General features: G+C 42.5%; 2 protein-coding genes across 2 annotated transcripts in view; one reads left to right on the top strand and one right to left on the bottom strand.

The window, feature by feature from the left end:
- AMFR (autocrine motility factor receptor) overlaps positions 1 to 9,766 on the bottom strand; it is a 46,588-nt gene extending 36,822 nt beyond the window's left edge. The window contains exons 1-2 of the mRNA XM_006747553.3: positions 9,404 to 9,766; positions 172 to 264 (exon numbers count right to left, since the gene is read on the bottom strand). Coding sequence (XP_006747616.1) covers positions 172 to 264; positions 9,404 to 9,658 — 348 coding nt within the window. The 5' untranslated portion in view covers positions 9,659 to 9,766. The remainder of the gene's footprint in view (positions 1 to 171; positions 265 to 9,403) is intronic.
- The window catches only part of OGFOD1 (2-oxoglutarate and iron dependent oxygenase domain containing 1), a 63,816-nt gene that overhangs the window by 10,581 nt on the left and 38,135 nt on the right, over positions 1 to 15,100 (top strand). The window lies entirely within an intron of this gene.

The raw sequence follows: 15,100 nt of genomic DNA, 5'->3' as shown, positions 1-15,100 counted from the left end.
TGAAAGCAAATGGGACAGACTGTTGACAACTGTGAATGTGGATAAGGGTGTATGGAAGCTCTTCAGAGTATTCATGCAACCTTTCTGTAAGTTTAAAATTATATCAAACACAAAGTTAAAAAAAAAAAAAAAATCTGGTCACTAGAATCCATCCTTGCTGTTTGGACTTACCTGCCTCTCACTCACTCGAAGAGGGCCAAACACAATACACTGGATTAGCTTAGCCACCAACATCAAAACACAGCATGCAGTATTTACTAGAACCTGTATACAAATCAAAGAAAGAAAGTTTATTTCCTCCTATTGAAAAATAAAAGCAGGTCTAAAAACTTTGTATTAGGAATTCAACATTTCTAAGGACTGAGCCTCCACAGTTCCCTACCTATACAAGATAAGTAATATTTGAAGGGTCACGCTTTTATGGGTGGTGGGAGTAGAGATGAGGAGCGGGAAGGAGAGGCACCAGCTTACCAGTTAATCACAGAGCCCTGTCCCAGTATGCACCATCCAGCAGGCCACCTTTCCCTTCAGCCTTTACTGAACCATACATAAACTTTATACTGAACATACAAAACTGTATGCACATTGTAAGCCGTAGGTGTCTCTTAGGTATATCATTTCCTACATTAAGATTTTGATAGCCTTGAAGAAAACTTTTCTAGAAATTGAGGTTATCATGAACTAAAATCCAACAGCCAAATATCTTACTCTGCCCAGCCAAACAAACAGCAGGTGAGGAGAGGGTTGATGGTCACAGAAAAGCCACAAGACCATAAAAAAATTGAGAACCCCCTATACATATATAGGGGTATGTGTATATACACATATGTACTACAATGGGATAATCTGCCAGCCAAAAGATAAATGTTCTCCATGCTCAGTGTTGGCCTTCAAGTAATGGTTCTGGGGCATCAGAGGGGAATGGAACTGAGAAACCAAGAAGAAAGAAGAAGCAAACTGGCAGGAGTGTCTGAGAACTGGAAGGCAACAGAAGCCACCAACGCAAAACCAAGGCCTTCTTCAATGGGAGATGGGAAATCTCTTTACTTAGATAATTAAGAGATGGATATCCCGATACCTACACAACAAATATAATGCTCACAAAATGAAAGAGTGGGCTGCCCTTGACCAAGAAAGTAGTGGGGCACATCTTACCATTTACGCTCAAATGATTTTTAAAATTCTGCATGACCCCAAAAGCCAAAAGGACCTTGATAAAGACAGTAAATATGACTTTCATTGAGAGCAATGGAAATGAACCCCAACTCAATGTAAAGACTGCTTTAACCTTTGATTCACTAACTTTACAGGAAGGTGGCCATATTCTTCCCGGGTCATTCTTCCCTCTATTTTTAAAAGAAGCAAATGATATTGTCAAAGGAAAAAAAAGATGACAGAAGAAGTAATACAAGAAAACAAGCTCCTTAAGATCTATCTCTTTAGGTCCTCCTTAGTATCTCATACTATGCACCCCTTTGGGAGAACATATATAATGGCAGCCCTGATTCATTACAAAAAGATTAAATTATGTTTAGTCCTATTCTGCCTAATGGGACAAGGAAATATGTGATATATTTTTAAAGAATTTAAAAAAATAGTTTGGCTGAAACAGTTCTGGTAATTAAATCCTGCAAATAATCAGGAAAAAAAGCAAATCAGTTATCCAAAACATCCTATATCCCTAACTTGTGACTCCCTGTCAAACAGCCCTATTTGAAACGGTCCAAAAAAAATAGCTTAGAATACTAATTTTTAAGGAGATGAAATAGATGTGGAGAAGGTTCCTTTTCATTGTGTTCTAAACCAGTCAACGGGAACTTTAGTCATGTTAATTAAGAAAAACTTCATCAAACAAAACCACAACCACAACCCTTCATGCCACATCTTCTAGCCGAGCAGATTTTTTTTCTTTTTTTTTTTTTTTAAGTAAACTCTACCCCCAACGTGGGGGCTGGACCTCTTGACCCTGAGATCAAGAGTTGCATGTTCTATTGACTGAGCCAGCCAGGTGCCCCTGAACAGAATTTTTTAAGTCAGCCAAACATCCCCCAGCCTAATTACAACACAATTTAAAAAAAGAATTCTTGCTGGTTTTGCATGTAGGCATAGGAAATAAAGAAATAAAGTCCACACATTTAGCACCTACTTGTTCAAGACATGAGGGAGCTCTAGACCCCACATTCAAAGAGCTTTTAGAATCTACAGGACACAGAACTTGATAAGCATCTAACAATACACCAAGCAGGCTACTGGGAGAGCAATCAATGCAGGAGAAGAAAGTAAATTTGGGGTGGCTTAATCATTGCTCTATCCAAAAGCACATTCTCGTATATCTTGGGTTACAAAACAAAAAGTAAAGTATTATTTACTATTTCTCAGTTACATTTCTTAAAGTTCAAAAATACAGTTTAAAAAAATTAGTATCTTTTTTTTTTTAAAGTGGAAGTCTGTCATAATCTCATCACTCACAGATAATCATTTCTTATTTTAATTTCAATGGAAGATTTAAAAATTAGCAAGGATAAGAAGGGGGGAAAAAAGCTTGAGAAAATATACTGATATTAGAAGGAAATTTATGTAAAAAGAAGGAGCTACCCTTTTGTGAACTTTATATGAAAGCTAGAGCTACAGAGAATTGGAAGCAACTAAAAATTTTAAGATGATGAACAAAGTGTTTTTTAAAACACCTTACCGATTATTAATAAACTATTCTATTTATAAAAAAATGACAATATACGATAAATTCTCAACTTTAAAACTGATAAAGCCTTGAAAAATTGCAAATATGGAAAGAAATATAATTGTAGCATTCCTCACTTAAGAGCAAATCCCACCAACTACACTTCAATTAGAAAAAAGATCACCTGTACAAAAAAAAAAAAAAATGGGGGGCGCCTAGGTGGCTCAGTCGGTTAAGCATCTGCCTTTGGCTCGGGTCCTGATCCCAGGGTCCTGGGATGGAGCCCTGCATCAGCCTCCCCGCTCAGCGGGGAGCCTGCTTCTCCCTCTCCCTCTGCCTGCCGCTCCCTCTGCTTGTGCTCTCTCTCTGTCAAATAAATAAATAAAATCTTTAAAAAAAAAAAATTTTTTTTTAAAGATTTTATTTATTTATTTGAGAGAGAGAATGAGAGACAGAGAGCATGAGAGGGAAGAGGATCAGAGGGAGAAGCAGACTCCCCGCTGAGCAGGGAGCCCGATGCGGGACTCGATCCCGGGACTCCAGGATCATGACCTGAGCCAAAGGCAGTCGCTTAACCAACTGAGCCACCCAGGCGCCCCCAATTTTTTTTTTTTTTTTTACCGTGGTTCTATGTGTGAGCATTTGCTAAATTTCACACTGTATAAAATCATTTGTTCCTGGGCCTCTGAATAGGAGAAAAACAGATAAGTGGTGTTTTCTAACTGAAATAAAATATTTCATTCTGAAAAATTAACTAAATAAATACATTAAAGCAAGTCCCAGATCAGATTCCATTAGGTCACCCAGTAATATTCTTACAGAAACACTTTAGCCCAGTTGTACATCCATAGAACCAGGACAAACCTTCTCACTTCCAACAAGCAAAACGAGGCTCACCTCCAGCACGCCTGGTCTGAACCACCACTTTATCCACATAGACCACACTAAAAGTACTAACCTCATTTTATTGTTCTATGCAACTAGCTAGTTTTTCCTTGTAGGCAGAATCCAGACGTAAATGTAAAGAGAAGGGGTTCACTGGAGCACTGTTCACTAATAGCAGAAAAATGGTGGGAGGCAAGTTCAATAAACTGCCAGCCATTCAGTGGAATACAATGAAGCCAGGAAAACTAACTCAGCAGCTCTCTTTTCTACTAGCATTGTATGGAAACTTCAAGATCACCTGTTCACTGAAAAAAAAGCAAGGTGTAGAAACGCCATTACCATGTTACCCTATATGTAAAAAAGAAAGCATATGCATACGTACACACAGACACATCTGTATAATCATAGATGTGAATAGTGTCAAGGACTTGATCAACCTGGATGTTTCCTGGTCTTCTACTTCACACTAGCATTAATTACAAGAAAGTGGTAATAGGGGGCGCCTGGGTGGCTCAGTCGGTTTAAGCGTCTGCCTTCGGCTCAGGTCAAGATCCTGGGGTCCTGGGATCGAGCCCTGAGTTGGGCTCCCTGCTAAGCAAGGAGCCTGCTTCTCCCTCTGCCTCGGCCCCTGCTTATGTGCTCTCTCACTTGCTCTCTCTCGCTCGCTCACTCTCTCAAATAAACAAAAATCTTAAAAAAAAAAAAGTGGTAATGGCCACTTCTGGGAAAGGGAAGCAGAAGATTTACTTTTCACTGTACATCACCTGTGACTTCTGTACCGTGATCATGCATTTATTTTTTTAATTAACTTTTCTAAAGTTTAGAGTCTAATAAACTTTCTGACCAGTTCTGAAGTTCCACATTTATTTTTCTCACCATGATGGGAGACTGATAACTAGCAATCCCAAACTGGGTGGCCTCAATGATCCTGGTTACATGGTATTTCTACTATATTAAAATGCTTCAGAAGTTTCTCTTATCTATAGCAATGTAAAAACCTTAAATAATATTTTTTAGGACCCCACCAAACATCTTTCTTTTGTATTAGCCTACACAAAATAAAAACAAGTTTTGTTTGTCCCTGAGCAGCCTATAACAGAAAACATCAGATAGTACTGACCCAAGGAACCCCTACCTAATCAGGCTTAAAGTAATTCCCTTTAAGGCTCCATAAGAAAATTGCCCTCCCAGAATGGTTCTATTGTGCTACCTGAGAACAACAGAAACGAAATTTTAAGACAGTTTGGCCTGAGAGGAAAAGAGAAGAAAGCAGGTAACTCTCTTAAATAGCTTAGCCACACTTAATCACTGTGTAACCCTGGAGGTATTTTTGATCCTGTAAAATGCTGGCCACCAATGGAATGTTACTCATGAGCTTGTGACGAAATGTGGTTAAAGTACCAGGAACTATTTCAAGAACAGGATCAATATGAATATTTCTTAGTCTCCCACTTAACACCAGCACTAACCACCACCTCCCCCACACAGCATTGTCTGTCTCTTCCCTGAATGAACAGTTGGAATATGTTATCTCTCTGCAGGCTCCCTGTGACAAGTATAAAATGTAATAAAGGGGCACCTGGGCTGTGCAGTTGGTTGAGTGTCCGACTCTTGGTTTTGGCTCTGGTCATGATCTCAGGGTGGTGAGATTGAGCCCTGGGTCGGGCTCCATGCTCAGTGTGAAGCTGGCTTAAGACTCTCTTTCCCTCTCCCTTTGCCACCCCCCGCCCCCCCGCTCTCCCGCATTCATGCTCTCTCTCTCAACAAATGAATCTTAAAAAAAAATAAAAAATAAAATGCAATAAAATGCAAAAATGCATACTCCCCCTTATTACATGGATGATAGTGTTCCTCTTTTCACAATATCAGGGAAATAAGTGAGTTTATGTACACAAAGCACTCAGCATGCACATAGCAAGCAATTAAATTGTCTCTTTCCCCTCACCCTGAGGATCTTTCTTATATTTTTAAGTTGTTTATCTAGGCTTATATCCTATTATTTAGAAGTGTACTTTTTCTTTAGCTGCCCCAACATTTCTAAAGCTAATATTTTTCTCTAAACTTCATTGGAATACTCAACTCATACTCAAACCTAGTAAATTACTTTTAATCCCGAAGTTTCGTAATTATATGAAGATGGGTTCTTTAAAGGAGTCAGCGACTTTTTCTCTAATGGGCTATCAGATAATAAATATTTTAGGCTCAGTAGGCCACACGCTCTCTGTCACATAGTATTCCCCTTAAGAAAAAAAAAAAAAAACTTGAAAAACATAAAAACCATCGTTAGCTAAACAGACTGTACAAAACAGGCCAGGCCAAACAGACCACCAGTTTACCCATCCCTGCTCTAAATGGTCAGTTCACTTTTCTCCATTTCCGTTTTTGATGATTCCTCCCCCCCACCCCCCCAGACTTCTATTTAAATTACTTGATTTGCATATAACTATGTCAGAACCTTAACACTTCTTTCATATTCCCATTTCTCCATCTTACCATGTCCTGCTCTTACAATTTCAGAAGCAAATCTGTAAAAAAGGAAAATAAAAAACCAGAAAGGAGACAGTAATGAAAATAATATGAATAAAGAAGTGGAAAAGCCAAATACACCTGTACAATTCAAAACAATATGGAATGGATCAAGAGGTACTTTAACGGAAGGGTCACCTGAAAATTGTAAAATAAGCCTAGAAATGAATAACAAAACCTAATCTCAAATGAAACTTTAGAATGAAAGTTCTAGAAAGACATGAAGAAACAAGTGGTCACATCAAACCTGGGGATTTGCTAGTGTGAGAACCCTGGAGTCTCCCCTAGAACCTCTTCTCAACACCCACACCAGAGCACCACCTGAAGAGACCTCCTTGGGGGAGGTTTAACTCACAACATCTCCTGGCCTCTTCCCATCCTCACCACTGCTGTCTCAGGTCACCCCTGAGAAAACTACCTCATCATGACAGTCCCTCCTCTCCTCCACTCGCACTTAAACCCTATGGCCCACAAAGTAATGTCCTTGCTCCTTAGAAGGGCTGGCAAGGCTTACAAAATCTGACCCTCACCCCACATCCTATCCTCCCTAATCCATTTCTCAACCATCAGTGTGCCTAAAAAATCGCCTGGGATATTTATCAAAATGAAGATTCCAAGGCTCTGCCTTTCCCCTTGAATTGATCCCCTGGATTCAATCTGAGAAACTACATTTTTCAAGTACGAGATTGCCATTTTCAGAAATACACCTTTATAGGGGTTGGTTACTTCCCTCACCTCCTGCGACTCCCAGGCCTCCCCTTTACCTTCCCAACCTCACTCTTAATCATAGGACCCAAAGGAATTGTAATTTAAGAGCCCAGTTTATGGGCTGCTCTGCATAGGCCCTGCACTACCTTTCATACACCATCTGACCTTCACATGCTGTTTTTTCTACTTGTAATACATCATGCTGCTTGCTGAGATCCTTCTTACCGCCCAAGGCTGGGTTCAAATAACATCTTCCAAGCATCCTTCCCCTAGGCATTACTTTCTCTTTCCTCCAGACCCTGCCATATATTTTTTTTTAATCTATCTATCATCACTTATCAAATTTTGCTTTATTTGTATATGGATTGCTTTGAGGGTAGGGGAAAGGGTTCACAGCTATGCCCTCCAGAGTGCCCCAAATGGTACCTCTGAAAGGTTCTGAATTGAGTTTGTTAATCAAAACCTCCTGAGATGCTATCAGACCTACAAAGATAAGCTTTAGAGATTCCAATATGCCAAATAACAGCCAGCAGGATTTGCAAACTGGCAGAAAGATCAGTTTTTGTTTTATCTTGCTTGGTTTTTAAAAAATTGAATCTGAATGTCTTTGGGCAGGGTGCCAAAGGGATCCATTTTGACCAAGGCCCTACCATATATTCACTCAATCATGCTGTCAGGCTAAGGAAGCAGGCTTTTGAGATTGTGGCCCCTGCTCAGGTACCAAAACAGAACTATGCCATGGGTGATGAGAAAAGCTTACAGAACACACGTGGAGGGTCTGAGAAACCAAGGCAGGCCAGCATGAAAGTGGGAAAACCACGAGGAAAGATGCCAGAAAAACCGTTAAGAAGATAACTGAAAAAGGAAAACAATCATCAACAGATCAGGAAGAAATGAGAAACCTGCTCTAGGTAAGATCTCTAATGAAAAAGCCAGGGGAAAACTGAAATTTTCTTAAAAGAAATAATTTTCGCAGGAAAATCAACAGGTTTTATGCAGTGGTTTATGAAGAGGTGTTAATCTTGGAATTTGAACATGAGTTTGGTAAAAACAAAAACAAAAACAAAAAACTCCTGGGAGGGGAAAATCACTAAACAATACTAGCAGTTGTTCTCTTCTATAGTGGTTCCGTCTCAAAGGCTTATTTAGGTCTCATACTTACCTATCAAAGAATACATTATAATCTTAACATTTGGCAGAAACACTCTTCACACCACTTTAAGTTGTTTACCTGCTAACTCAAATGAAAAAATAGACTGGAAATAAGACAAAAGAGAGGTGAGTTGAGTTCTTTCTTTTCTCCCTTCTTCCCTACTGTTTACACAGTACCAAATTCAAGTACACAGCAGTGAAAGAATAAAACTTCACTCTTCACTGCCTTCTACTAATCTCTTCATCAGAAGGACCAGGAGACTTAATCCACAGCCCACCAAATTCATAAATCCCACAGCTTCCTGACGAAGCACAGTGGGATTAATTATAACCAATGAGTTGTATATCATTCTCTATCCTTGGAATATTAATCTTAGTCATTTACAGCCTACTCTTAACCCCAAATGGGAACTGTAGGAGAAGACAAGCCCCAAGACACCACAGTAAACCCAAGTGACAGACTTAAATCCTGGAGCACCTTTTCTGATCATTGTGTGTGTGTGTGTGCGCGCGCGCCCGCGCACGTGTGCATGTACATGCATGGCATTTAAGGCCAAGGTGGAAGCAAAGTTCTTTAGCCAAAATACTGTTATCTGCCCAGCCTGAAATTATCTGTCCTAACAAGCGAAACCAGCATTTATGCCTTGTAGGTGCTGCTTATCTTGCACTGGCAGACAAACTGAAAACGTTGTTTTAAAATGGATCACTAAAAGGCGAAAATGCTGAGTGAAAACGATGAGCCAGCTCTTGCCTCTGAATGTTTTACTGCCCTCAGACATCAAAGGAAACCGTCATGAATCACCAGGTAAAGGCAACAGGAAAGGAAGCACGGTTTGTATGTGTGTTTGACCCAAACAGGACAATCACATACTAAATGGCGCAAAAAAAAAAAAAAGTTATGGGAGACAGGCAGCCTCCTCACAGAAATGTCCCAACACACCCAGATGCGTACAATTCTCCCCTAGCCAGCACAGGACTCGTCTCTGCCCCCTCCTCTTCACGGGCAACCCGCTAACAACATTCCCGGGCTGACCGAGCCAGAAAAGCCTTTCAACTTCCCTCCAAAATTCACTGAACCGCCGGGGTAACCGACTCCCGGAGGTCCTCGAGTTTCCTTCGGGGTTCCTCGGACACCCCACCCCCCACCCCCCTCGCCCCTTCCCCTCCCCGGGCCCGGCCGCGCGCCCTCGCGCCCTCCGCGCCTCCCGGAGCCCCTTCCTCAAACCGCCCCCGTTTTCGGCCCCGCCGCTCCCTCGGAGCCCCCAGACCACCGCAGCCCCTCAGCCTCGGGTCTGGCGGCGCGCTCGCGGGAGGACCCCGCCCCCCAGGCCCCGCACCCGGGGGCCCGGAGAGGCGACCCCGGCCCAGCCACGCCCCCTGCACATAATGGGTGACATGGCGGCCCCCGCCTCCCGCCCGCTCCTCCGCGGCGGCCCGGGCTGCCTCGCTCACCCACACGAACAGACTGTCCGAGAGCAGGTACTGGGCCACGTCGCGGGCCCGGGGACCGCCGGCGCTGGGCCGGGCGGGTACGGCCGGCTCCGTCTGCACCGCGGCCGTTGGTGGCTCCGACTCCCCGGGCCCGGCCTCGGGCTGGCTGAGGGCGCGGTAGGCGCTGACGATGGTGCCGAGCAGGGCCAGGCCGCTGAGGCCCGTGTAAGTGCGGAGGCTGGGCCAGGGGAAACGCTCCAGGAAGAGCAGCGGCATGGCGGCAGCGGCGGCCTCCAGGCCCCAGGCCTCCCCGCGCTGCGGCCGGGCTCCCGCGGCGGCCTCGCGAACGACGCCCTCGGGCTCTGGCGTCGCCGCCGCCGCCGCCGCCGCCGCCGCCGCGCCGGGCCGGGCCGGGCCGCTCCTGGCCGCTGGCGCCGCTCCGCCCCGCGCCGCTCCCGCTGCTGCCCCTGCCGGCGCGGAAGAGCCTCGGCGGGCTCGGGGCGGGCCGCCGCCCTCAGCGGGGCGCGGGCGGGATGGGCGCGGGGGCGCGGCCTCCGTCCCCCGCCCCCAGCAGTCGCGCCGCCGCCTGGCGGGCGAGGGCCCGGGCCGCAAGCTCTGGGGCCCGGCACCCAGCATGACCGTCCGCCGACAGCCCAGCTCGGCGGGGCCCGCGGCCCCGGCCGGTCGAGCAGAAGCGTCACTCTGGCCCGACGGCGCTGGCGGGCGGTCGAGCCCAGGCAGTGTGGCGGGTCCGCAGGTCGCGGGGACCCGGACACTCGGCCCTTGGTTTCCTTAACCCACCCACACCCTCCCGCTTAAGCAGGTTACTACCCCTGAGCACGCCTGTGGGCCTAGCAGCTTCCCCGGTGGTCCAAAGAGATGCTGCTTAGGGAGTAATAGAGGACCCTCAAAGGAAGAATATAATCAACAGTCTTTTTTCTCGCCAGTAAGGTTATCTTAAGTTTCTGTTGTGTACTAGTAGCCTGGAGCAGAGTCTAAAATGGACTTGATTTAGCAGGAAATGAAAATGTGTTCCCTCATACACCAGGTAGGTATATAAAACAGTGCAGCTTCTTTGGAAAGTTCCTCAAAAAGTTAAACACACGGGTAACCATTTGACCTAGCGATTCCACTCCTAGGCATATATACCCAAGAAAAATGAAAACAGAGCTCAAAACAAAATTTGTACACAAACTTTGGTAACAGCATTATTCATAATAAACAGCCAAGGGTGGAAACAAGCTAATGTCCCTCAAGTGATGGATGGATAAGTAAGGTATAATCCATACAATGGACTGTTACTCAGCCGTGAAAATGAATGAAGAAGTACTGACACATGCTACAACATGGAGGAATCTTGAACTTGCTAGGTGAAAGCAGCTAGACACAAAAGGCTACACGTTGTGGTTCCATTTATATGAAATATCCAGAATGGGCAAATACATATACAGACCCAGAAAGCAAAATAATGGTTGCTTGGGGAGGAGGGGCAGGGATGAGGGAACTGGGGGATAAAAGCAAAATATTTATTTCTTTTTTTTTTTTAATTGTGCTGTCGGCTCCGCAACTCTGAATATACTAAAAATCGTTTCATTGTACACTTTCATAAAGCTGTGACAAAAAAAAAAAAGAATGTGTGAGCTTGGGGGTCTTATTCCTCATTGTAGCTCCAAGGCCTAGAATTGTGCCTGCTCCAGAGCAGGTGCTCAGTATTTGTTGAATCTTACAAATTTTCAAAAGAAAAGGACTAAACCATTTTTGAGTCTCTTTTTTTTTTTTTATTTGAGACAGAGAGAATGAGAGACAGAGAGCATGAGAGGGAGGAGGGTCAGAGGGAGAAGCAGACTCCCTGCCGAGCAGGGAGCCCGATGCGGGACTCGATCCCGGGACTCCAGGATCATGACCTGAGCCGAAGGCAGTCGCTTAACCAACTGAGCCACCCAGGCACCCCATTTTTGAGTCTCTTTAATGCCTAATATTTTAATTCTAAAACTCTACTAATTAGAAAACAAAGACCTCTCAGAATTATTACCATCCACTTTCGAATTTTTAGAAACATCCTATTCAAAAGCCTGTGATGGAACAAAACAATTTGGCTGGGAGGGGGGCACGTGTTACTTACACACACACTTTTTAAAGTAGGCTCTACACCCAGCATGGAGCCCAACAAGGGGCTTGAACTCACAACCCTGAGCTTGAGGCCTGAGCTAAGATCAAGAGTTGGATGCTTAACCGACTGAGCCACCCAGGCACCCCTCTGAAGGATTTTTTTTTTTTTAGCATGGTCAAAACCCACCTTCTCAAATCAATTCGTGTTTCTGGTTCTTTGCACTGTATCCCACTCCATGAGAGGACCCGGGGAGGAGGCAAGACACAGAGGAATGAACACTTAGTGTGCCCAGGAAGGCTAGACATAGGTATAGGGACGACCTTTCTCAGTTGAGTCCTAAGGCCCAGTGCGGCAGGAGGGCACCCACACCAAACCTTAAGGGGCCCGTCCAGCTTAGACAAGAAAAGTATCTTGAAGCTAGAGCTCTCTGCACTCCCACCCTCATTTCAGAATACCACTTATGCTTTCTGGATTCCTTGGAGACTTTGAGTTGGCCCCACAGTCTCCCAATAATGACTGAGAGACTGAAATTTCTGTCGTCTTTATAGGATGGTGGCTCTGACTTGGCTTGATTTAAAGGAAATTTTTAAAAATTATCAATTCAGTCAAACCAGCTTATGCAGATTAAGAATCACACCTAGATACTTTACTGTTATTTACTTTTTAAATATCTGAAATCCTTTCATATTTATGACTTCATTTGATTTTCATCATTCTTTGAGAAAGGCTGAGTAGTTTTGTTGTTGTTGGAAGATTCTCAACATCCTAGAAACTGAACTACCTTATCTAACCAATAACCTTAAGTGTACTCCCACAGAACTCTGGTGTTTCATTAGCTGGACCAGTGTGTTCCACTACTAAATCTAGCAGAGGGGGAAACAATAACCAACTCAAGTTGCAGGGGGAAAAAGTAAGTTAATGGGTATACTTCAAATTTTAGCTTTCCTTTCATAACTTTTCATAGCTTTTTGGTACCTGCAATATACAAGCAGTAAAAATTTCATAGAAACTTTATAATAACTTTATCAGGTTTTGTTCAACTTTTGTTCAGATATAAAACCTTAAGGCTGTGATCTTATGACACAGGTGTTCTCATCTTTTGGGTACACGGTTTCTATTTAAGATGCTTAAATTATATTACACAGTATTACATAAGCAGCAAGCACAGTGTCACAGAACATGACTTCCAGACAAGTTTGAGGTAAAAAAAAAGCCTAAAGGAACCAACACAGAGATTTATAGATGAGGAAACTGAGGCCCCCAATGATACAACACAGCAAAATTGTGTGACAACTTCTAAATCCCAATCTTCAGGTTCCAAATCCAGGGATTTGGAACTTCACAACGCAGGAAACTAGATCTGCCTAAGATCACGGTTAACACACAATGGGGGAGCGCCAGAGAGGGCAACATCAATGTCCCAGTTCTTCAGACCCTTGCTATTCTGTCAAGCTGTCTCTTACCTAATGGCCCTTGGCCAACAACAATGGAAAAGAACTGTTCAGGATTTCTACTGGCACACTAAGGTTAGTAGCCACACACAAGCAGAGTCATTCTGTTTTATTTTTTTAATTGAAGTGAACAATAAAATAAAATTTAAAAAGAACAGTGACCATTGCAATCAAACTTTTACTTTACAAATATAAAAATATAACCAAAACTTCAGTTTCTTTTATACATTTTCTTTAAGTGTAATGCCATAAAAATTCTCAAAGCCAAACCATAAATGATGCTAGTACACTATGATGTAAACACAGTAACCAAGTTTTAAGTTTGTAAATGCACCGATCTTTCCCTCAACAGATAACATAATACATTTTCCCAATTCTTCTCTAGTCCTATGGTACAATCCATCACTAAGATAGAAATTACACCTAAACTGGCTTCATTAAGACTCACTTAGGTTTTAGTCAGTTTTTTTGTATTCCCACAAAAACAAGCCTGATAAATACGAGCTAATATTAAAATGTGTTTTATGGCTCAAATCATAGTATTATGTTCCTCATCACATCTGAACAACAAAGGCAAACTACTTGAAATGAGTCCAGTTTAACCCAAATAATAAGTGATGCAAAACAAGTAGAATAATTATAGGATATCAAACCTTTGCTACAGAAGCGGACTTGTAGTACAGTCAAAAACCACTAAGGCTTCTCTGGCGAAGCAACATACAAAACCACACACCCCCTGAAGCAGTCTTAGTGAACGGCACGTACTGTCCCGAACACTATGAAACAGTAAAAACATTAAGTTTGAGAAACTCTGACGTGGAAAAGCTACTCCAAGCATTTCATCTCAAGTGACTGAACAAGTACTTAAAAAACATAGTCATTAAAAACCTGAGAGCTTAAGAGTCACATCATTTAAGAAAGGAAATTTTAAGTTGCTTGCTTGCTGGCCTGTTGAATTTAGAGGACCTCTACCTCTCACTTTTATTAAGCATGGAATAAAACAAATTGGCTAATTTGGCTATGTTTTATATGCCAATAAATGCTAATTTAATGGAGGGCGCCTGGGTGGCTCAGTTGGTTAAGCGACTGCCTTCGGCTCAGGTCATGATCCTGGAGTCCCGGGATCGAGGCCCACGTCGGGCTCCCTGCTCAGCAGGGAGTCTGCCTCTCTCTCTGACCCTCCCCCCTCTCATGCTATCTCATTCTCTCTCTCAAATAAATAAATAAAATCTTTAAAAAAAAAAAAAAAAGAAATGCTAATTTAATGGAACCTGTAAATAAAATAATAACTGAACCATAATAAGCTAAGACAATGATAAAAAATAACAACTCTCCCTGATCTGCTGTTAAAAGTATAAATTCATAAACAGAATTATCACAATGCCATTTTAAGTATTATCTACTTACTAAAAAATCATAATAGTTGTCCTCAGGAAAAAAAATAAATTTCACTTTTCTTCAAAGGGATGTCAATTCTAAATATGACTGAAAACATTTGAGTAAAACTTTTAGTTTATCCCCCAACCTACTAAATATTTTCCGGTACCATTTAGATTTATATAGAATATGCGCTACTTGAATTACTCAGGGAAAATAACATGACATATATTGTACTTATACAATGCAAAAGAGGACTCTCATTTATAAACAAACCTGGAACGTAGGAGGCATTCAAAAATACAAATCAGTCCATCAAGAGCTCATTTTAAAATTATTCAGTATTTAATATGTAGAGAATTGGAATGCACAATTTAAGACTGTCAGTTCTTGGTATGTTAAGAATTTACATCAAAAGAGCTTAGTGTCAAACATTCCCTTGTACCCTTTTCTATAATGTAGGAATATATGAGATATAAATTTCTCTAGTTTTATTATTTCCATCAGGAAACCTAAAACATGAGTATTAAGATACAACGGTAGCTGAGAAGTTCAAAGTTTAAAAAATCTGTGTTTGTGTGTTGCCAATTTTACATTCAAAACCAGATCTTTTTAGGTTCTAAGGTTAGTAACCCAGCCAGCTTAAATCAAAGGTTTTTCTCACCCAGGCCCCAACATATAGATGACTGACTCAAGCACTTATACTGTGAAGTAATGATCAAGAAAGACTTTCTAGGTCAAAGCTTATGTTACAAAGGACATGAGTAGCTTCAAATCAGA

This window comes from Leptonychotes weddellii, chromosome 16 (assembly GCF_054177405.1).
Source record: "Leptonychotes weddellii isolate Sample4059 chromosome 16, ASM5417740v2, whole genome shotgun sequence".
NCBI lineage: Eukaryota > Metazoa > Chordata > Mammalia > Carnivora > Phocidae > Leptonychotes > Leptonychotes weddellii.
This window is presented reverse-complemented; position numbering and strand designations above follow the sequence as displayed.